The sequence below is a fragment of the Thermobia domestica genome, chromosome 18, assembly GCF_964235325.1.
Source record: "Thermobia domestica chromosome 18, izTheDome1.hap1.1, whole genome shotgun sequence".
Lineage (NCBI taxonomy): Eukaryota > Metazoa > Arthropoda > Insecta > Zygentoma > Lepismatidae > Thermobia > Thermobia domestica.
This window is the reverse complement of record NC_137471.1, coordinates 140,914,498-140,939,918: the sequence shown is the minus strand read 5'-3', so window position 1 is coordinate 140,939,918 and position 25,421 is coordinate 140,914,498. Positions and strand designations below refer to the sequence as shown.

Sequence of the window (25,421 nt, the reverse complement as noted above, 5' to 3'; positions counted from 1 at the left end):
AATTACCTTTGAAATGATAGTATAATAGTAGAATTCAATTTTCTTTGTGTTTGTATATAAATTCCCGGAATATTCCCATTTTGGAGAATCTTCCCGGGAATATTCCCGAAAAATATCTTCCCGGGAATTTACCCATCACCAGACAAGGGATATTGTGGTACAGAAATATCATTTGTTCTCTTCTAAATTCTAGGATTGTCTTCTCAGTGAAGTGACGCGCCGGGGAGTTGGACAGGGACCGTTACGGTCAGTGCCTCGTGTGTTGTGGTGCTCTGTGAGAAAGAGAGTGGAGTTGGATTTCCTATATCCCTTTCTTTTTTTATACGCTTTCTTCTTTTTACATTTTACAACTCCTACTTTCCTCTAACATTTTGCCCTGTTCGACTTAGTTTTTAGCGCTCTTTCACTGTCTGAACTTCTTTCGCAATTTGGACCTTTTCCTGACTTTTAACTTTTTCCCGATTGTGTCCTTTCTTCCCAATGGTGTCCTGTATATTAAATTTTGTTCCTGAATCACAAGTCCTCCGCGTGTGGTCACATAAGACAATTAGGGTGTTGTAGCACAGGTGGCTTTAATGCTGGTGCACCTACCTATTTGACCCATAATGGTCTCAAGACAGAGAAGTGACGCGACTGTGGTTGACGAAATAGTTTGTTTGCATGTTAATATAAACAATACAAATTCTAAAATAATTAATTCATTACCTTGAAATTCTGTATGCAAATATGTATGTAGGGTTCTCAATATATATGTCGACCTAAAATTTCTTCTATAAACATTATTGTAAAAATCATGAATGCGTGATGTTCGTCCACGCACTGTGGCAGTTATTACAATTTAGACAATTATAAAATAATTCGTTTTGAGGTAAGTACATTATGGATTTAAAACAGATCTAAGATATGATTTTTTCGGGTTAACCGTTCCTTCCCCTACCCTACTTATTCATATCTTACTCTACCGTACCCTACTATGGTATACCCTTTCAAAGCGGTCCTACTTACTGATGGATAGTGATGGGTAAATTCCCGGGAAGATATTTTTCAGGAATATTCCCTGGGAAGATTCCCAAAATGGGAATTTATGTACACAGAAAGAAAATTGCATTCTATTACTATATTATGATTTCAAAGTTAAATTCAATTTTTTATCACAGTATATTATTACAACTGACTCCAGAGGATTCTTTGAAATGTATATTCTGAACGGCACTATGTTACTTTATTAATAATTTATAATATTTAGAGAGTACGCATAAATGTATATTTACTTACAATATGTTCAATGAAAATAAATATGTGAAAAAAATGGTATAGTAAGTCCACATATTTTTACACCGCTAAATAGTTTAAATTTATAAGTAAGTGGCTTTTCTAAACTTCACTCTAATACTGATATTGTAAACATATTAAATTCTTAAATGTTATAAACAAATTAGTTTGGATAGCTGTCAGAAAATACACGTCTACCAATTTATCGACATTTGCGCATTTTATCTTCACAAAATTTGCAAGTTACATCAGAATATAGTAATAGAATGGGCTTTTTATGATTGCAAATAAATTCCCGGAATATTCCCATTTTTGGGAATTTTCTCGGGAATAATCACGAAAAATACCTTCCCGGGAATTTACCCACCACTAGGTGTGCATTGTAAAGTTTACCTATTTTGGTTCCGAGCTCAGATAACATCATATCGAGACATAACCTTTAAGAGGTGAACAGTTTAAATTTCCAAAATTCTTCTTGCGAGGTACAGTCAGAACATTTTCACGGGTTAAGTTTACTACGCGCGCTCCTCTTGGTATTGTAAAGACGAAGAAGAATGATATTGATAGTCTCTGTTCAGATTGGTGTAGTTTGGATTAGGTCATGTTAGGTGATGTTACTTTATGTTAGATTATATTAGTGTAGAATTGCAGCATAATTATCGAGAAAATGGTAGAATTTCTCTTATTTTTTATTAATATTAGGTTAGTTTAGAGTAAGTTATTTTAGGTCTAAGTATTGCACATCTTATATCTCCCGTAAATTTTGTATTCTTTACGTACTTCTGGACCCCTTCTGCTAAACATTTACCGCGCTTATAAACATTGAACTATTTGGCAAGCAGACGAATCTTCTTTGCGCAAGGTTACCGCATTTGTATTCTGAACATGGCTGCAGGTATACAGGACACTCCATTTGGTGTCCTTACGTAGAGAAGAACAGTTACCCTATTAGTTTTAACGGAATGGGTCCAAACATTCCTAACCCGACCCTGCTCTACTAAACTTTTCTTTTCCACAGCCTACTCTACTCTACCGTACTTATCGCTCCCTTTCTGTACTCTACCCTATCCTACGCTATTGTTTCCTTATAAAGATTTCCCAATAATTGATTTTTAAATTTTCGTAACTGTTATTTCTCGTTTTGTCGAAAACCAAGCGGATGACCAACTTTTAATAAATTGCCAAAATCGGTCCAAATTTCCCAAACCCGACTTCATTATCCCTTTTAATGCGATTGTACTTGGAGGCGCATGTGGAACATTTATCGGAAAGTTCACGCAGTTTGATATTTGTAGCGTATGGAAATGTATTTTTAAGGTGCCTGATGCCAAACCGTTAGTAATTTCGGGGAAAAGACTTGCTGAATTTATGTGGGAAGAAGTTATTTCGACTATAAGCAATACAGAGATGATTATTTTGAAAGAAACTGTAGGTGAACATATCTAAACAAAGGGTATCGCATAACCAGTTAATGAGTGATGGTAGCATTGCTGTAAAGTAAGTGATAGTTAACACTAGAAGGACCAAGCCGTCATTTTGACGGCATCACGTAAAACAATTTTCTATATCTCATGTATTTCCTTTACTGACGCAACCATACTTTAGGACTTTTATTATTTTAAAGAGAGGTTTGATTTAGCATATAAACATTCTGTGTCTATTTTAATTAAATACATATTTTTGTTGTATACCCCTAGAAGGACCAGACCGTCAATTTGACTGCCTCAATAAAAAATCTGTATTTTGCTCTTGTTTTATAGGTTTTTCCGTTTTATAGGTTTTTCGCTATATGGGTGTATCTGTTGGAAATAATAAATTTTGAAATATTATACATTATTTTTCCAACGAGTTTGCTATTTGAAATATTATATTTCTGCTTTCCATTGCTGTAAGGAAAAAGATATATGGCACTTCTTTGAATATATTTTCTTTTTTTAATTATGTTCGTATCTCGTTGATAACATTGTTGTCTATAGAAATAAAAGTTTTCTTGAAGGTACATATGAATAATTACAAAAGCAACATGAGACCTAATAAAATGTTACGTACTTTCTAAGATTTCAGTAAAAATCAATTTCGCTTGGAAAAACAGCAGGGAAACTACCTCCATGAAGACAGCAGTAGTAGCGAGAATGCAGTGTCTGAAGCTACTTCTTCGGATAAGAGGAAGGGAACAGACAAAGAAGTTTCCAGAAGTAATAGATCAAATATTATTATAGCAGCTCACGGGGCACGTTGGAGTAAAGTGGACAAACAGAACAATACTGGGTGTACTGCCTCACAGGACATCCTTCGCGAGAAAACTGTTTGTTATATTATGTGTTACATCATATTGAAGATGGTGAATTTGGTAGTGCTTTTCGCTTGTTCATAGACGAAACAATGTTGAGAAACATTCTGAAATGCACCGTTGTTGAAGCTCAGAGAGCGTCAAGATTTTCTTTGGCTACTCTCAATTACAGAACCCGTTACATTTCTAGTAATATTGATATTTCGTGTTGCTTCAGATAAACCCGTAAAGGAACTATAGAACGTAAGCTATGGACCAGTGTTTTACAGAAAGATTATGGAAAGGTATTTCTTGAAATAATGAAGTATCTTCGATTTGGTGAAAAATGTCATAGCTCTTCATAGCTAAAAGTAAACAAGTTTGCTTTGGCATCATCTGTGCAGAACTTATTCATTGAGAATCGTAGTAGGCACTATAAAACCCACGACGGTATTTGTGTGGATGAACAATTATTTTCTACTAAGGTGAGATCCATATTCATGCATTCAAATTTGGTTGCTTGCAGTAGTAAAGTCACGGTATGAACTAAAAATATTTCCCTACCTGGAAAACTACTAAGAAGGACGTCGGGACTTACACAGTTAGGCGAATATATTGTTCTGAAAACGATGGATCCTTTTCTCAACAGTGGACTGAATGTTACTTGCGATAACTTACCTTACAGGTTAAAAATGAGCCGATTCTTTGAAAAAAAAAAAAAATGACCTTGATTGGTAGTCTGCGTCCAAACGGGAGAACTTCCCAAACTGTGCTTGAATTAGAAAGAAAAGGATATGTTCACTATAAACGTATATGAAGATCAATCAGGAATTCTACTCACTGTACACAGGTGTAAGCGCAAGAAAAGTTTGCTGTCTTGAGTGCATACAAGTTGAAATAAAAATGTATTGAAACTGTAAATTCACTTCCATGTAATAAAAAGTTCGATATAAAACTAGTTATTTTGGTGCATTATGCACAGGGTCTGTGCTAAAGAAAAGTAGCCCAGCCAATGTCTACACGGCAGGAAGAGTGATCACGTGACTAGTATAAAAAGGATTTCGTACGTAGAAATGTAAGTATTATTCCATTATTTTAATTTTTCCTGTCACTATCCTGTGGGCGAACTTCCGATATTAATATTATATTTAATATGTTGACGGGGTTTAGTGGATCACCCTGTATCATATCACGAGAAAAACTTACATAAAACATAAGCTAGTCGATTAAACAGATTAAATTGAAGCTAAAATAAGAGAAATATAAAGAAAAATGATATACATCTCTTGGAATGAAATAACCGTCAAAATGACGGCTCGGTACTTCTAGGGAGGTAAACGTTTTGGTCCTTCTAGTGTTAAGAAATCAATGTATCGTTCAGAATAACGGTGTACATTTATGCAAAATTTACACAGTACACGTCAAGTTTAGACACATTACTGGAAATAACTATTGAACAACTATAATTCTTACATTAGTTTTATATTTCCTTAGGGTTGCGATATTGTAAAATTGGAAAGCCGGGAGATTCTAAACCGTAAGTACTAATGTGATATTCTGTATTACAAATACTGACCTGGAATCCTTCGGACCATTTTTTAAAGTGATTTTTTTTTGTTAATTGATATATCCAATGAACTTTTCTAACAAAACTAATGTAAATCAAATTTAGTTTTTGCCTTTAATGTTTTCTTAAGCTCAACAAATGTGAGTATCGAATTGTAAAAGAAGTATTACAGTAAGATATCTGTAAATCAAGTAATTGTAAGGATGTCTGTAAATGAATTCCCCCTCCTCCATAAAAGGCAAGCGATATATGGCAGATATTGTTTATACGGCTTTCTCTCTAAGAAACGCAAACTAATTTCTAAAATTTTATCATAAGAAAGGTAAGACATATTTAGGAGTCTTGATCCACCTTTTATGAAATTTCTAATCATTTTTAAAGATTGTTACTTGAAATCGTAGTAACACAAATTTAACACGGTTTTACAATATCAGTTACGCGCACTGGGCAAATAGCTCACAGCCTGAGCCTAAGCGCGGGTCCCAATTTAATCGCGATTGAGATTGACACAGAGATGTAGCGGTTTACGTTGAATATACCAACACTTTATCAACGAATTCGTCTTAGATTTTTCTCCAATCCAAAAAAGCGGGTGTTTTTTGTGGTGAAGAGACGATTAAGCGGGGCCGAATACAGGACCTGAAAATCGGGAGGTACCCGCTAAAATCGGGTAATATGCAACCCTATACTTACTTTTCCCTACATGATCTGCAGTGAGCAACATGAAAATAGGGCTAAACTGCCAGAGGTGGTGGGCCTGGATATGAATCCATTTTCCACGTTGTATTACTATATCTCTGCTCTTACTTTATCATACAATACCTTACCTACAATTTCCTGTTTCATTTTAGGCCTTCCCTATTCACTGTTAATCACATTTTTTTTAATGCATCCTTCATTTGCTCTTTCCTACATCTGTATGCTAATACTCACCAAAATTAGTATCCTCGAACTATTTACTCAAGAAATTACTAAAACAATAAGTTCTTACCTTCTCACTGGAATGGAGGATATAGCTACTAAAACTGGTGCTAAATATTCGGAAATCATATGCTTTCTTGTTGCGTGTTTGAATAGACATTCTGCCAAGTATTCATCGAAATAATACATGTTCTTGCCCTGTATATTGATTTATTTACAAATCTGTCACATCAACTCAATCGACTGAGTTTTTCAGGGGGCATTTTGGAGTGCACTTCCTATCAAAAACATGTTGCTAGGACATCAAAAGTTACAAAGCGCATACATTTTTCCCGCGTGCTTACTATTGAATGGGCGAATACTTTGTATACGCATAAATAAGGGTTGTAAATAAATACTTCATACGACATGAAACAAATGGATTGTGTGTCTTAAAGCTTTGTGACGGTTGCATTATCAGTTTACACAGGTAACACTTCCTTTCATCATGTTTTTCGCATTGACTATTATGTGCCGCAGCGCTCTTTCCATTTCGTACTTCTATCCCCTGTATATATTACTTTTTATAATGCTATTGGCAAATGAAATAAAAAATTTCTTCACTGTACTTTCAACATTCATGCCTCCTAATATGGGATATCACCCAACGTTTCGTCCCATTTCACTACATTTATCTCAAATAGAAATTAACTCTTACAAGTTTCCGCTTTACATTTATGTATTTCTCCTTTATTACAGCGGCATTCACATTCTATCTTAGTTAAAACATAGGTGTTTTGAGACACTGTTATATTATGCTCTAGTGTCGGTTCAGCTCATGTGGCATCAATCCGCAAACTCGTACTTCGAGATTTTAACTTCAGTTTTCTGACTTGTTAATTAACGTACACTGATGGCAGTTAACTTTCTTCTTAATCTCCTGCTGATATTTCGTCTGATTTTGTTCATTTCCCCGTATTTTTTTTTTTTACCTTTGGGCTGCCATTTGTAGCACTTAACCCGAAAATAAATCAGTTTGCCTAGATATCGCACTACAAATAATTATTCACAAATCGTAAGTCTTTCAGAAATTTTCTTGTTCTGCAATCTATTTGCGCCGAGTGACATGCTAATAATTTACTTATCATAAATGAAGGAGTTCACAAGAAACAATTGTTTGAAATCAAACCAATCTGTGCTGGGTTCCACGTAAAGCACAAAAACAAAGTAACCGTGTCAAGGCAGGGTGTCTGGTGGTTCTTTTGTGCGATCGTAGGGAGCAGGTACGTCAGCAGGGCTGCTACACGACTGGAAAAAACTGGAAAACCTGGAAAAATCAGGGAATTTGAAGTTACTGGAAAAGTCGTGGAAAAAACAGGAAATTTTGAAAATTTGAGCAAAATGTCAGGGAATTTTCTGAGGTAAAAGTTGGAACTTTGAACTGGACGCACTCTAGTACATACCTTGGATACAATCGAAGATGAAGGCGAGTCTGCAACTAAGCAAAAGTTTGGGAAATCATCTGTGCAATCATACACTCCTGATCACGCTAGTAATCACCTACATAATGTAAAAAGAGTATGTTATGCAAAGATGAAATTTCATAATTATTCAAGTATTTCATGCGAATCGATGACCAGTCGTTGAAAATCGAGCTACGTTTTTTATGTTGAAGAACGGTCTGAATTTTAAGTTATCTAATAGAAGTACCTTTATAAATATTATAAAGGTACTTCTATTAGATAACTTAAAATTATGCGCTTGTTGAAAGCTTAAGGCGTTGGCGTGTCTGGTTAAAGAACAGAAGTGTGTTTTATTTTGAGATCTTTCCTTATTGCAGTAATTAAATAAATAATTGTAATTATACATAAGGTCACTTGTGTTAATACACCCGCTATGCTTCGATCCCCTCTCAAGCCAAGTGAACTTTGTGCCGGACAAACACCGTGTGTGTGGGTTTTCTCGGGGTTGTCCCGTTTCCTCCCACATTCTTCATTCCACCATTTCACTCATTCCTCATCATCGACTCCTTTAGCCTAGCCGGAATAACTGTGGAAAGTATAACTAAAAGATTGCATTTCATTTTACCTGCTATGCTTGTAGATCGCGAACGGAAACAACTACAATTGACATTTTTTTTACTGTACATAATGACAGCATACAGATCCGGTATAGGGAATGTATAGCATACAGATACGGTATAGGGTATTGGGGTACTGAGAGTGAAATTGTGGACTCTAGTTTATGTTATTAGGCTTTCAAATGATACTAGGCAGGGCAATAAATAACACACCAATCTTCTGTCACTGTACATCGATCATCTAACTGTATAATTGCTACATTACCGGTCCTCGTTTTAAAACACTATACTATCGATAACGAAAACACCATCCTGTACCGATATTATAAACGGCTTTACTTTGCCCCTGCGAAGATAGCATATATATCCACACCACGTGATTATCTTTTTGCTTAGGCATAAACACATGTGCGACCTGGGATTGCAATGCTTGAAAAGGTAGAGATAATCTTTTACTATGAATTGGGCTGCCGTTGATATAATCTTCATGGTTGGCTGATTTCTTCTTATGTGATAGGGCGATACTCTTTCACAAGATTTCTTCTTCATTCCACCATTTCATTCATTACTCATCACCGCCTCCTTTAGCCTAACCGGCATAAGCTTGGGACGTAAAACTCAAAAATTTACTTTTCTTTCACAAGATTTCTTACTGCTGCGACATTTTCTTGCGTAATTCCTGTCCTAGGGTGCCCAGAACGAGATTGACCTGTCAGAATTTTTCGGCTGTGCTTAAACTCCACAAAATAATTACAAACGGTTGGATGTAAAAGGGCAGAAGTCCCGAAAATTTTTTTAAAAATTTCACTGGTTTTACATTCAACTGTACTACACTCATGAGTTTCATACCACAAAAATCAGTTCGCTTCATCTCCATTGTTGCGTTTTGACACGCTCTAACTAAGCTATACCTCAGCCATCTGATTTTCAAAGAAACAAACTTGCATCCTTGCAATTTCACCTTTCACCAATATATGGCATACGCTTTTAAACGTGATACGTTTCAGTCAATCAGCCAGGTGAATACGTTGTCGAACGTTTTCAGAACCGATAACATTGTTCTTTTGTTTAGGGTGAAATACGAGAGACAAAACAGAAGCCTATATTACATAAGTATTTTCGGGAAATAGACGGAATTTGGTTTGCCAATATCGACGTCCAATCAACGTCGGTCTATGGACTATTGTGCTTGCTTTCTAGTATTGCTATTGCTAACTTCATTTTCCTTTCCCAGTAGCGTGAACTCTTCGGTATCAACGATGTTTCAGAGAAAGAGATTGTACATCTTTCAGTTATGCTATGCTCTGCCAATCCTGTATCTTCTGCTTACTGTCGCTTGATGTAATTGGAATGTTGTTTTCGCAAATTTCAATTGTATGTGCAATGTGTCCAATATATTCTTACATTCACATGGAATACAATACACTCCTGGTGTTGTAAGTCCTGAATCATCTTCTACTGAACGTAACAAGGCCATGAGTTTGGCAGGGTAGTTTCTATCCCATGTTTTCGTAGAATTCTGCTAAGTTTTCCTGAAAGTTTTCTCGTGTATGGGAAATAGGCAGTTCCTCTTCGTTCATTTTCATGTCTTCAATTGGATTGTTTCTTGACAAACCTTTTAGGCTCCATCTTATATCGTATCGCTGTAGCCATTTTGTTGTAAAGTGATCTTCAGATACTGAAGTTCCCCCTGTATACTTTCTTCATCTGATATGGCAAAGGGTCTACGTAAGAATGTGTACATTCTGTTGACCATTGTGACATATGGTGGAAGATATTGTTGTTAAGGTAGAGGTCCGTATGTGAGGGGTTCCTGTATACACTGTGCACTAGGTTGCCGTCAGGTTTTCTAATGAGAATGTTCGCAAATGTTAAGCATCCATTTTTTTCCATTTCCATAGTAAAATTGATGTTGGGATGATGGCTGTTAACGAAATCAAGAATGGTTTTTGTACATGTTTTCCGTGCGGCCAAACAGCGAAGGTGTCGTCCACATATCTCTAATATTGGTTGGTGTAAGCGGTTATTGACTGTAGAATTTGGTGTTCAAAGTCTTCCATAAACAGATTAGCCATTGTTTGTGATAGAGGTGATCCCGTTCCAACTCCATCAATTTGTTCATAGTATTTTCCTTCGTAGAGAAAGTAAGTGTAGGTTATTGTATGTCGGAACAACTCACTAATGCCTAATGGAAAGTGCTTCCCTAGTAGTGGGAGAGCATCTTAAATCCCTACTTTCGTACAGACAAATGGTACGTCAAGTCTGACAAGAATATCATGTGCAGATAAATGTATTTTCTTAAGAACTGCTATAAATTCTGTGGAGTTCATTACATGGTGTTTGTATTGCCCAACCAGCGGCTTTAGCAGAGACGTTAAATATTTTGCTAGACGGTGGGTGGGATTTCTATAATGCTGACAATAGTTCTCAATGGGATACTTTGTTTATGTATCTTTGGTAAATCATATAGACGTGAAGGTTGGTTTCCATTAGGAAAAGCTATTTATATACTACTTCTACTAAGCCTGATTACTTCAGAAAGTTGGTTCTTCGTTCTATGGTCGGTGTGGAATCTTTTGTCAGAGTTCTATAGGCTGTGTGACCAAGTAATTGTGTCATCTTCTGCCAATTTGTAAACTTGAGTAGCCAGAATTACTATAGCGTTTCCTTTGTCTGCTGGTAAAACTATGTCTGGATCTTGCGAATTCACTTGACTGATTGACTTAATTGACTTGAGGGATTGATTTTGCTTCATTGATGTTCACCTTAAGTGCACTGTCTCTTTTGAAAGCTAAGCAAGCTTCTTGTCTTAATCTGTTCTGCCTCTTCATTTGCAAAGGAGCGAATCTCTTGTATACTGGATATAATGTCAGTTGTTGGGATGGCTTTAGGTGCTGGAAGGGAAGTTCAAACTTTTTACTAAGGACTGAGATGGTGACTTAATCGTGAAGGTGGCCCATGAGGTTGACAACAACTAGACTTCATGGATTCCTTCCTGTTGGTGTTGGTCGTAGAAATAAAGACGAACTGTCATTCATATACGGGCCAATTTTTAGGGAAACTTAGCAGAATCCTACGAAAACGGCATAGGAACTATCCATAAACCTTCTGCCTTTTGTTCAGTAAAAGATGATTTAGGACCTACAACATCACGAGTGTACCGTATTCCATGTAAATGTTGGAAAGTGTATCTTGTACAGTCTGGGCGCATAATTGAAATTCGAGGAAAAGAACATTTCCGATTACATCAAGCAACAGTAAGCAGAAAAATCAGGATTGGCAGAGCATAGCAATACTGAGATACACATCTCTTTCTCTGAAACAACGTTGATAGCAAAGTGTTCAGGCTACTGGGAAAGAAAGGTGAAGAAGACTAGCAATACTAGAAGAAGGCAGCAACTTCAACAGGGATATCGGTCTCCCTCTCAGCCAAACATGGCTACCTCTTATTGGAAAAAACGGGTACAAAACAACCAACCAGGGCTTGAAAACCAACCCAGTCAACCAGCCAATCATAGTTGAATCCATAGACTGACGCTGAATCGATGTCGCCATTGACCAACCACTTTCTGCTCCTTTCCTCCAACACTTATATAATAAAGGCTTCTGTTTTTGTCTGTCATACTTTGACCTGAAAGCGAGAACAATGTTATCGGTTCCAGAAACGATGGACAACGTAGAATTCACCTGGCTGATTGTCCGAAAACAACTATATTCATCACGACAACAAAAAAGCTTCAATTCTTATTTCAAATGCTATTTGAATTTTAATATCTAAAAACTTTTGGCATCCCCTCGTATTAATGTATTTTCTGGAACCCCTATTCCCAGACAAATATAATAGTTATTACTATGAAGAATATTACAATGTATAAATAAACTATACTCTTCCATTATATACAATTTGATGATGTGATGAACATTTTTTTAAAAATTTTGTTTGTTCGCTAATACTTAACCCTCATCAGGAATATAATGAAGCATATAAGTACCTCATATGTTGATAATAGAGCACATGCTTACCTTAAGTTAACGAAACAACCAAGTATAAGCTGAGAAGTTATTATTGCTATCCCTGTTTATATTTTAGCTATTTTTTTACACTATCAAATGAAGAAAACATGTGCATATTTGTATGAATGATTTAAACTTTGTTTTCGAGAAGTCTACTTTTGCAAACTAATCTTTTGTTTTACTCCCTGCAAATAGTCAGCGACTGACAGTTCTTTTGCTATTGGCACTTTGGCCACGAAAATTTCTGAGGAAAATATAAAGGGTGAAACTAATTAGTTATATTACTTTGTGGAAGCTTTGGGCTATACTCACACACTTTTTGTCGGAAATTTTTGTCCATAAAAATCTGATACCGACGTAGCTACACATCAAATACTGGAAGGGCCAATGAAAATTACAAAGTGACGTGTACAAAAAGTGCTGGCGCAGTACGAAAGTTCTGTTTCGCAGGCCCGCGGGAGCATACGTTTTCCCACTGAAAAGTAAAGAATTTCTGGAATAGAAGTTTGAACAATTTTAAGAGGGATTGACTTCCAAGAGACAATGTTGATTGTCTTTCAATATCGTAGAATAAATGAGACACACCTCAGTAGACAAGATATGGTAATATAGGACAGGAAGGGTACTCTAATTGAACGGAAGTAGTCAATTCAATTTGAAATTGCTCAGAGTACGAAGGCAGAATATAGGGGTTTATTCTGCAGCTGTTCAACATCTTCCTCATGCATAGCGGTTGCAGTTAAAAACGATGAAAAACGCAACAGCACCGAATACATAAAGCTTTAACTTTTAGATACCACGGTTATGGCGGTTAGGCAAAACGAGACGATGATGATGAGAGATGAGTGAAATGGTGGAATGAAGAAAGTGGGAGGAAACGGGAGAACCCCGAGAAAACCAACGAGTATGGTGTTTGTCCACCACAAAGTCCAAACGACGCGAGCTGGGTCGAACCAGAGACCGGAAGCACCGGAGGTGAACGCACTAACATTGAACCACCGCGCCCCCAGCACCGAATACAATTGCCGATAATTGTGTAGAATTATTCCCTAAAAAAACATGGTATTTGTTTCGTTTCGTTTTGGAGAATTTCGTTATTTATTGATAGAGAAGGTACAAAGTAGCATTCATAGAGAAGTTAAAGTCGCGTTTGTGTGTTGATATTAAGGCTTGTATATTAATCATCGAGACCAAAGTTGAAGTAAAGGAACAAAAGATATTTGTTATCTTGTGGGGTTCTCGGCGCCGAAGCTGAATCTTGGTATGAAAATTTTATTGTGGATTTCAATCCTGATATATATATATATATATATATATATATATATATATATATATATATATATATATATATATATATATATGTATGTATATATGGTGTTTCAAAACAACACTGGCAACATTTGAGACGTGATTCCTGATACCAAGATAAAACGAAAACCAACCTGGGCGCAGAATTGCCTTCTTTCGGAGTTACAGGTTGCCCAAAACAGAAAAGTGAAATTTAAGGAGACATAGTTACAATACTATGGAACCTACCGAAGTCAGATCAAGACCTTACTTAGGATCTAGTATGCGCCCTAACCAAATATTCATCTTACAGCATCCTGCGGTACTTCTGCAAGAATTTTAAGAGGTAGTTGGTGAGTATCTCAAACTATATGCTCTTTGCCAAACTGGCTCTATTAAAATCGTTGCGTAAATACCTTAGGGTTTTGAAATATGTATTTTTAGATAGCGAACATATTAGTTTCTAAGTGAAGTCTTAACCCGTTTAGAGTAGGTCCAATATTTTTGGAGTTACTGTACTTTAAGTTTTAGTTTCTCTTAACGAATATCCTCTTTAGTGCACCGCCATCTTTTGTATCGTTTCTTTCGTTGTTTGTTTTCTTTATTGTACTGTGAAGTTTTTTTGTGCTTACTGTTCGTTTGTTTTTACTGTAAAGAACAATACAGGCATTTTTGAGTTCATTGTTTATTTTACTGCAGATCCGCACTTTTCTGTATTTTCTGATAATCTGACATTTGCGTTCCGATCATACTCAAAGTCCCAAAGGTGACGAATTAGAGGTGTTCTATTGCAGAAAGATAGATATGATGATTTAATGGAAGCGTTCAGAAACGCAACATAGCATATTTGAAAGGCGTTGAAACACTCTTCTTCCTTCATGCGATGTGGAATTGAGTTGCAAGTAATATGTTAAGACAATTTTGCGTCAGTGCATTACTCCATTTCTTAGGAGAGCATGAAACTGGAAATTGCTCCGAAAACGGACCACAAGTATTCATCAATGCTTTGGTCTCAGGATTGGACGCGCCAGTAGATATACTCAGCTTCATCCTTAGGTTGCCGAAACAAGACCATAACAACTCCAATGTGTGAATGGACACATCCTATAATTCGGCTTCATCGTCCGAAATTATCTGTGCCATATGAAGCGCATTGCACCGTAAAATGACAACATAATTACAGGCATTGATGCAACCGGCAGGTGTCAGCACAGGAGCGACTGGGAATAGGATATTCCTGTCCACAGCACCATCGAGCCGCGGGACATTGCCGATCATACTCTTCTTTGGTAATCCACCACATATGAAATATGGGGAACAATGATTTCTCCAACATATCACGTTTCCAGTCATCTGTGGTCGAATGTTATATCATTGACAGTTCGCAGTATCATTGACATCGTGCTAAAGCGTTGTTGCCCCTTGTCAGTGAGTCCACTCGTCTATCAAGTATCTAGCAACTGGCTATGGTTGTCGACAGGCTGTTGGAGTTACTGCTTGAGCTACTCTGTCACTTACACTACAGTTGCCATTGATGTTCGGGAGAATCTGTCACTACGGGTTCTAATGCTTTGTTGAGTTTTTATAGTATGTCATCACTTCGGACACAGTCCTTCGAGACACATCAAACACACTTGCTACTGTCATCACGATCGCACCACATAATTGAGTACCAACAATTTGCCCTATTTTGGGAAACAGACAAGTCTCATATTTTACTCTATCGACTTCACTCTGCTCACTGTCCTTTTACTTCACGTCATGTACGGATTTTTTTCTAATACACAAACCAAGCCCTATGGTCGCCGTCTAACCATTGTCGACCCAGATATCTTGCGTGTTTTCAATTTCAAGTGTTTCAATGGTATACATATATACTTATCAATTTAGTTTAATCACAGTTGTGGTATAGTAATCTTGAGAGCAAATTACTCTCAATAAAAAAAATTGACTGATCTTGCAGAGAACTAGATAGCATAGTTGTTTATTTTATATACGAAACTGGAAGACAAACGCTATATTTTTATAAATAGTTAATCCTTATAAAGATAATTACCTTCTAGAATTAAGAAAGTAATTAACTGCTTCGTCTCTATTACGAAATTACACTGTATTGATAATGTTACTAACTCTCCCCATACTTCGGAGAGTAGTAGTACGCAGGATGTGTTGTTCATATAAGGACGATTATATTGAGAACGCAAAAACTACTGGAATCAAGAAAAAAGTCAGAAATGACAAAAAAGAATTTTTTATATTAAGAATGATAGACATGGTATAAGAAATAGAAGATCGTTGCATAAGTAACTATAACATTGAGAGAGATGGGTTTTGAAATCATACTTGATTATAATTAGAAATTTATAGTTATTAAATTGTAGGACGCCATTAGTTTCATTGTTTTTCTATATGTATTGGAAATAGACTGCGAAAGTCGAGTACAGATAATTTCTATACTAACGAAGTGAATTTCTGAATTGATGATACTGGACTAGTAGGCATTTCTGGAAGTTATTCGTGAATATTCAGAGTAACAAGTTAATCAGGGCTAACTTCTTATTTTACACACGTTCTCCTTATCATATAATCCTCTTTGAAATACCTGAAGAAGAGCCTAACATATATTAAACTGAAATGTCGTAATCAAATTATATCACTTAATGATTTCCTACTGTGCGTTTAGTTATTTGTGTTAGTCTGCTAATAGATTTTTTTTTATTACCAACGTACAGATATGTTGTTACAGATTTAGTATATCTTCCTTGCATTTTAAACTATGTGTTATGTAATGACGAAAATTTTGAACATTTTGGAATTATAAGTATCTACATAACGAAATCCAATTTTAGATTACCTTATACTATTTTATTGGTGATTTCTAGTTTTGGGAAAGATATACACAGCTGGAAATCAGTTAATATGACTAAATGTGGCAAGATGGTCGTGGCTGCTAGCAGTGTTAGTCTAATATTTAAGGAAGTATTATTTTTATATATGAAGTATATAAATATAAGTAATCTATCTCAGCACAACTACCAATTGTTATACGCAACAAACTTTTCTTTCTTTTACTTTTAGTGCCATAAAAGTTAACTTTTTTGCATTTTTTCGAATACGCATCAAAATTAACCTTAAGCATGGTTTGTTAACGCTAGATGATCTATCAATTAGTATGCCTTATTTATTATGTAATATTTAGTTAAACAGAATGTAAGTTAAAGGGTAAATCATAATTTGGAAATATATCTCATTAACCTTATTATTTACTGTCATCCTGCTAGGGTCATAATGAATAGCTTCATGAGGGTATACATTACTATCACTCTTACTAGGGATGATTCCATACCGGGACCAAGTACCTGGAAGAGACCTATATATCGTCTGAAAGCTCTTTCCATGAGAACTACGAAACCGTCTTCAAATCACGGACAAACCCGCAACTTGATCCTATAAGAATCGCTTTGTTGGTTTTGTGACCCTATGTAAGGCACATTCGACAGAATAAAAAAAAATCTTTACATGTATCATGCAGGAGCGCCTAAGCCCATCATGTTCTTTGTGGCTCATTGCTAAAACGTGATTTGGGTAAGGGTTTGATAATATCACTTTGCACCCTGACGCACCGATTTGTTCAGTGTTGCCAACGAACTGTAAATACAATGTGGAAGATGGTTTCTGTACCACTTTATGTATATCCATGAAACGTAGCATAAACATCGTTAGTCATTGGAGGAAATATACTGTGGACGTATTCCTCTCCCAAGTACTCCAGTTTCTCAGTGTTGCCAACCATTTTCTGTAAAAATGAGAAAGCGTAAAGCAGGTTCCCTACAATGAAACGTTTATACGCCAAACTTGGCAGAAACATCACACGACACTATAGCAAAAAGACCTTGAATATTACGTCTCCCAGCCATCCTAGGTTGTCAGTGTTAACAACCAAGCGTAAACATCATAATGATGCAAATGGTGTGTCATTGAACGAACATAGAACAAATGAGACAACTACAGTATTGGACAATGGAAAACATAGTGTGAATGAATGTATCCGCCCCCCCCAAAATAGTTTGCCAGTGTTGCCAACCAATAGAACATTCAAGATTTTCATATGAATTCGACAGTATTGGCGGACAAAATTAGACTGCAACCCATACTAGTTTGTAGTATGTTAGTGTAAACCCATAAGCATTCATAGTGTCAGTGTTTCCAACCATTCTAAAATACATTTTCTCGAAAGGTTGCCTGACCATTGCAAGTATAGACAAAACTTGAAACAAACATCATTCAACACAACAGCAAACATACTGTGGTTGGTACCATTCCTCAAGCACCTATCAGTATTGATAACGTTTTCAATATGAAAGTTCTTCAAAAAGCAGTATACAAGCTTGGTGGTATTTTTATATTGTCTAATAATGTGACCATGTGGCTGAACATACATCATGGAACATGACTGTTGACCATGCAGCGACGAACGGTACTGGTTAGAAGCTCGTGTAGGAGGAAAAGGTTGGATGAGTCATGCATACATCTGGTCATAAGAGCTTCGTTATGACATGATGAGGCAACCTTTCGAGAAAATGTATTTTAGAATGGTTGAAAACACTGATAACCTGGGATGATTGGAAGACCTTAATACTCAACATCTTTTTGCTATAGTGTCGTGTGATGTTTCTGCCAAGCTTGGTGTATAAACATTTCATCGTACGGAACTTGTTTTACAACTTTTCATTTTTACTATTGGTTGGCAACATTGACAAACTGGAATACTTGGGAAAGGAATACGTCTACAGTATATTTTCTCCAATGACTAACGATTTTTATGCCACGTTTCATGGATATACATCCAGTGATACAGAAACCATCTTCCACATTGTATTTATAATTCGTTGGCAACAGTGACAAAATCGATAATTCAGGGTGCAAATTGATATCAAACTCTTGTCCAAGTCACGTTCTAGCAATGAGCCGAAAAAGAACATGATGGGCTCAAACGCTTACGCGTGATACATCTTTAACATTCATTTCTATTGTATCGAATATGCCATACATAGGGTCACAAACACCAACAAATCGGCCACTTATAGGGTCAAGATGTGGATTTGCTCGTGATTTGAAAATGGTTTCGTAGTTCTCATGACAAGGTCTTTCAGACGATATATAGGTTTTCCCCAGGTACTTGGTCACGGTATGGGATCATCCCTAGTTAGTTTAGTAGTTGACGCGGTTTTCGTTCAGCATCAATTTTTATGTTTGCATTATTATTATTATTATTATTATTATTATTATTATTATTATTATTATTATTATTATTATTTTCTCGAAAAGTACGCATGGTTTTTACTCCGATGCATTGCATTTTGTTTTACTCACAAAGGCACATGTTTCGGGTCGAACGCGAGGATCAACATAAAATTTGGCAGATATATACAAAGGTAAGTACTAACCACTATAGAGTGAGTCATTCCCGTGTAAAATTTCTGTCTCGCAGACCGCACCACATATAAATAAATAACACAAATTCAGCTTCGAAGAAGCAAAAAACATGAAGTATGTGTGCATACGATGACAAGTATAGTAATTACCCAAGATGGGTAATTCCAGAAGTTCTTTATGTTTTTAGAAAAACAAATGGGAATCAACAGAAGTGTAGATGCTGGTGTACACTGAAATGAGTGAAACGTAACGTATCTTTGCAGTAAGGACACATCAATAGAGACAAATCTACGCACCGAATGTGTTCTTCAGTGTCATGTCAACAAAGATTAATTCCAAAGTTGAAGGCAATGCCAATCACGTCTCGGAAGCTACCAACTTAAGATCCAACCTAATACCCCGATTTTTGCCAAGCATAACGAAGCATTGGTTGATAAGCTAGAGCTGACAGTTGATTATAGATTAGAGAATACCTGTTCAATATGACAAATCTCTTATGCAACTTCACTACGGGTTTATTGAAGCGTAACCGAGCACAGTCTGTGATCCTTCTGGCGCAAAGTTACTGAAAAAATATACTTCGAGTGGCTGAACATATTCGGTTGTTGAGAAAGATTATTTTCAAATCAATCCGTATCCCGGGAATATCCTCTGCGAGCAGTGACATCCTTGTAGCCAGACTACAAATCGCAAAGTAATAGAGGGTATTCCTCCATTTTTCTACCAGAACACTGTAAAGTAAAAAGCTTTCGATGTTCTTCAGCCATTTTAGTACTAATGCTAGGGTCAATAAACAGTCTTCCTGTGCTGTGCCGTTTTCATCACCGTCTCTGTCGAGTGTTGATGTATCAGTTCTAATTCGTTTTCTCACCCACTGTTAATTAAATTGCACAAAATTGTCGCAAATGACTCATCTTCCGCTACAACTGGTGTTTGATCATTAAATCTGCGCCTTAGTTTGCCTTCTAACTGTTCAAGTACATGAAAGGAGTTAATGCCAACAACCTGTCCCATCTCTTCCACACAGACTACCACACCTAACATTAATTCGAACTTACTACGAGACAGTGACGTACCTGGCTGATCTTCACTCCGCACTTAAAACGCGGATTGTAACTGCTAGTTTTTCGAAGGATAATTGGCGCTGTCGGCGGAAAACGAGTTATACACGGGAATGACTTGCCCCACAATGGTCAATAGTTACTCCTGTATATGTCTACCAAGTCTAATATTAAATCTCGCGTTCGGACCGTAACATGACAGAGAGATCTATGCTTTGGTATATGTCCGACTTTTGGATATATATATATATATATATATATATATATATATATATATATATATATAAACTTTAGTAATACTGTTGAAATTTGCGGAAATTAGAATATCATCTTTTAAGTCAAGTGCTACCTTTATTGTGACGGACCTCCCTTTCATATTTTCGTATTGTTCTTTCCTCTATATTTGCTGCTATTTGCTCTGTGCCCGTTTGTGCCATAATACATGTTGAACGTACTTTTCCATTTACCATATATATATATATATATATGCGAAGTGCTTTCTTTCATTTTTTGATTTTATAATCTATAATACTCACTAAATCAAATCAAGTTTATTAATATTCACTATGTACCTACTGCTATTTGATTTTTGGGTAGATTCGCATGAATACGTACCAAAGGCCTTATAATTACTTAAGGTGCAACATTTTCGCTTGTCGTAGTCTGGATAATCACAAACTTCAGCCATTTTCATTATTTAATTGTGTGATTATCGCTCTGTATGAATATTATTATTTTGTAGTCCTTTCCTGTATAATGTTTATACAGTGCACCTAGATTGTTTCGTTAATAGATACAATACACACATTCTTCTCGTATTTTCTCCGGTGTCCCAGAAACTAATTTTCAGTACTTTATGAAAATGCAATCTTGATTTCATAATTGTTTTTATTGATATTCTTCGCAATACATATAGTTGTTACCAAGAGTCTATTCGTATAACATTACCTTATACAATGTAGACTAAACAAAATGTCTCCGTGTTTACGATGGTACGGTAGTATTTGAAAGATTCAGAATTTTAGATCCATGTATAGAGAGAAGAAAAAGAATATTTCTCTTTCATTTCATGAAATGACGTACATCGTTACGTAAAGAATAGAAAATCGAAGTAGTACATTTGAGTTATCGTCTTATTCGTAAATTTATGTCATTCGTATTGTATTTCGTTTGTAACACTTGTTTTGCTAGTCAGTACATTTTCTTCTTTGTTGCAAAAAAAGTTTTATATAATAAATGCAATACAAGTTAAAAAAGCTATTACCGTAAAATAGTAAGTTTTATCTTTTTTTTTTTTATTTTAGATTGGTTTATAAAATTAAACCCTTATGCATATAATAATAAAATCTGTTCCTTATTTTCAGTACCTACAACTCCTCTTGGAACAAACAAAAAGGAAGTTTATTATCTCTGAATAAGCAGAACTCTCCTGCGATGGACGAGAATTCGGTGAGAAGCACAAATGACCTCAAAGACAGCTGTAATATTGACTAAGGCGCTTATTCCTGACAAAACTGTAAGAATGTACTTACTACACAAGCAAAAGTTGTCAAGTGAGATCGAAGCCCAGAACTAAGCTCTCCCAAATTGAAATTTTCACTGAAGAGTTAAAATTCAGTGGTGATGTGGAAATTGACACTCGAGAGATCACATTGTTTTATGATGGGTATGATAGAACTTGAAAGCCGTATTTGATGTTATACATTTTAGTGTATATAGTAGAAAAATAGCACAAAAAAAGTGATTAAGAATTTTTTGCCCAAATCAATATTTGAAATCTAGTGTCTAATCTTTGAACTGGAAAACGACACGGCCCTGGGATTGTGTGAAGATTTTTCTTTCAAAGATTTCATTTGAATAGACAGCATGATAGCAGCTGAAGAACAAAAGCCATACAGTTGCCAACATTGTAGCAAGGCTTTCTCTGAACGATCAACTTTACATGATCACGTATTAACTCATAGTTTAGAGAAAGCAGTCATATGTAAGAAATGTGGTAAAGTTTTATCGCAGAGGTCAAGTTTATATCAGCACATGCTAACTCATGAGTTAGACAGGAAACATATTTGTAGGGAGTGTGGGAAGGCCTTTCTACGGAAACCACATTTGAGAAGACATATGCTAACACATACGTTAGAGAGGCCACATATTTGCCAACGGTGTGGAAAGGCTTTCTCGCTGAAATCGACTTTAAAGAACCATTTGAGTACTCATACATTAACAAAAGCATACAAATGTGTACAGTGCGGAAAGAGTTTCTCTTCAAATTCAAATTTATGGCAGCACAGAAAGACTCATACATTAGAGAGACCCTACAGCTGCGAGCAGTGTAACAAAGCTTTCTCTCAGAAAGTGACTCTAAGAAATCATATGCTGACTCATACTTTGGAGAAAACATACGTTTGCCAAGAGTGTTACAAAACTTTCTCCCGAAAATCATTCTTGGATAGTCACATGCTGTCTCACATGTTGAAGGTGCCACAGTTTTGTCAGCAGTGTGGAAAGTCTTTCTCTTACAAATCAACATTAAAAAAACATATGTTAACTCATACGTCAGTGAAAAACAAAGCAGAAGTTTGTCAGCAGTGTAACAAGGCTTTCTCCCATAGGTCTAGTCTAAAGCAGCACATACTTACCCACACATTAGAGAAGGCATATACTTGCGGGCTTTGTGGAAAGGCTTTCTTAACGAAATGGAGATTACATGAACATATGAAAACACATACATTAGAGAAGCCGTTCAATTGTGACCTGTGTAACAAAGCTTTTTCCCAAAAATCAAGTCTGCAAAATCATATGATAACCCATACGTTGGAGAAACAACATGTTTGCGAAGTCTGCCACGAGGCTTTCTCTCGCAAAGCATATTTAAATATCCACATGTTAAATCATTCACTGGAGAAGCCATACATTTGTCATGTGTGTTCTAAGTCTTTCTCAGTCAAGACTACCCTAGAAAAACACATGCTAACTCACACATTAGAAAAACCACATGTTTGTCAACAATGCAATAAAGCTTTCTCTCAGAAGTCGAATTTGAATACACATATGCTAACCCATACTTCAGAGAAAAAACACACTTGTGACCTCTGCTCCAAGTCTTTCTCTCACAAATCGACTTTAAAAAACCATATCCAAACCCACACATTAATAAAACCATATGTTTGCGATCATTGTGAAAAGACTTTCTCTCAGAAGTCAAATTTGAATGCGCACATGCTAACTCATACTTTAGAAAGACCGCACAGCTGCCACCTGTGCTTTAAGTCTTTCTCCCACATATCTACTTTAAAAAAACATTATCTAACGCATACATTGGAGAAACCACACATTTGCGAACAATGTAACAAAGCGTTCTCCCAAAAGTCAAATTTGAATAAACACAAGCTAACACATACAGGAGCGAAACCACATACTTGTCAGCAGTGCAGTAAGGCTTTTTCTCAACTATCACATTTGAAAGCACATATGCTCAGTCACACCATATCGAAATCGTACGTTTGTGATCAATGTGGCGAATCTTTCTCACGTAAGGCAGATGTAAGGAAGCATATATTTACTCATACGTTAAGCGAATTATACGTTTGGCAGAAATGTGCTTCAAATTCCTTTGAGAAATCAAGTTCAGATCAGGACACCCTAAGTGATATACTGGAGAAACCGTACGTTTGCCAGAAATGTTCCAAAGCTTTCGCTCAAAAAGCACATTTAAATATCCACATAATACTAAGTCATAAGACTGAGAAAGATACTTTTGGGAACAGTGTGGATATAGATTCTGCTTAAAAAGTTTAGGAACTGTGCGCTAACATATATATTAAAAAGGACTTTGAAAGGAGTGTTGCAAAGATTTTCTCTGGAATTGCTACTACGCGCATGTAGGAAAAAATTGCCGAACCGCACAAACTGAACTACATTATATTGAAAGGAATATCCTTATTTATATATTTAAATAAAGAAACATCTCAATTGCCACAAGGCTTTTATTGAGAAATGTTTTGAGATAGATTTTCATCGAGGAAACTAGAAAAAGAAAATCCAAAGCGCTATTGTAAGACTTTGTGGGAAGCATTTAAGAATAGTGGCTTCTGTAATGCGGAACTTCCTCTTAACTACATGTTTAGAAATTTTGTTTTCTAATGGTACATTGAAGAATTAATATTGTATAAAAGAATGTGAAAGCTTATCTCTATGGTAGTTCATTAAAAAGAGCAGGCTTGGAAATCAGTAATGCAGCTATTCATGTATACGTTGGTAAGGGGTAGTCATGATGTGATGCATGAGGATGTGTATAAGTATTCTAGAATACGTTTGCCACTCTATATAGAGAAGCAATCAACCATACGCACGATAGTTTAAATAGACCTTTGCTAGTTGTAGAATAAGATATAGTACACATTATAAAAAAAAAAAGAATGACAGCTATTTAGCTTCCAGAATTATCGAATATATGTTAAAGCTTCTATATGTAAATTTATACATCTGAATGGTACGTCGATATTAGAGTGTGGAAACACCTTTCACAGGGACCACACTAGAAAAACTGATTGAAAGCGTGAATAGAGCACATGCACTATACAGAGCCCTGCAGGACTTGTTTGAGCAAAAGTGTTACTGTAAGCACAGTTATTTTTTTTTTTTTTCATGTAGGAAATAGAGAACCAAAATTCACAAGTGACGCATTAGCTCGTAAACACACAATACTTTCGAAGTGTATTAAATAATCTAACAGTGCCATTATACATTCATCTCGAGAAATATTCTCAGTTTTAATTTACTTTTGACCAAATTATTAGTTTTTTCAGCTTAAAAATCATTATTTTTGCTTTTTAACCTATAAATTTTCTTAATGAGAAAGCACTATTTCAAAAGTGACAATAAAATATGTGATTTCATTTTCTTATGTATCAGTGTTTAAACAACATCTTCGTTAGACGTGTATAGTAGGTATCCAGCGAGCAAGATCCCTGAAACTCATTATTGAACTTTCCCTACACATTACTTAAAAAGTAGATAAAGGATATATCCATAGTGCTGAGATGTGTATGAAGATAGGAAAAAACAGATATTATCTGTAATTGTATTGGGGTGTATTTTACAGCAATGATGTTCCATATAATTGTCATTTCTCTGAGTGTTATTGGATTTTTTTAAAATTGTATCATTATACTCCTGCTAAATATAGCAATATTTGATTTACAATCCTTTTTAGTTGAGTGAATTTTCAAATACTTGATAGTAGAGGGATGAGACTAAACACTATGGTGTTTAGACATATTCTTTCATAATATTACTAAAATACATAGCAAATTATTTCGAGCTAAGAACGCATCTTTAATCAAACATGTTAATAAAATGTTTGTTATTCTCATGATAATTGCATTATTTAAACTTAAAAGAAAGTACCAGTTGTTACTGTTACGCTTCAAAAGTAATTACGTATCTATTGTAGACGGTTGGTCAAATTAATCTGGTAACATATTTCTTCTATTAATTCTGTACCCTTATCATTTTATAAAAATAAATATAGCATAT

General features: G+C 35.8%; 1 protein-coding gene across 2 annotated transcripts; it reads left to right on the top strand.

Annotated features, from left to right (window-relative positions):
- The first annotated feature begins 595 nt into the window (after positions 1-595).
- Positions 596-25,421, top strand: LOC145676068 (uncharacterized). Of its 2 annotated transcripts, XM_081746934.1 has the most exons (3): positions 596-868; positions 5,036-5,078; positions 21,251-25,421. In XM_081746934.1, exon 3 carries the CDS (start codon positions 21,753-21,755, stop codon positions 23,670-23,672), a length of 1,920 nt encoding a protein of 639 aa, XP_081603060.1. In that variant the 5' UTR covers positions 596-868; positions 5,036-5,078; positions 21,251-21,752; the 3' UTR covers positions 23,673-25,421. The 2 variants fall into 2 exon arrangements, with proteins under 2 accessions (XP_081603060.1, XP_081603059.1); XM_081746933.1 differs by lacking the exon at positions 5,036-5,078.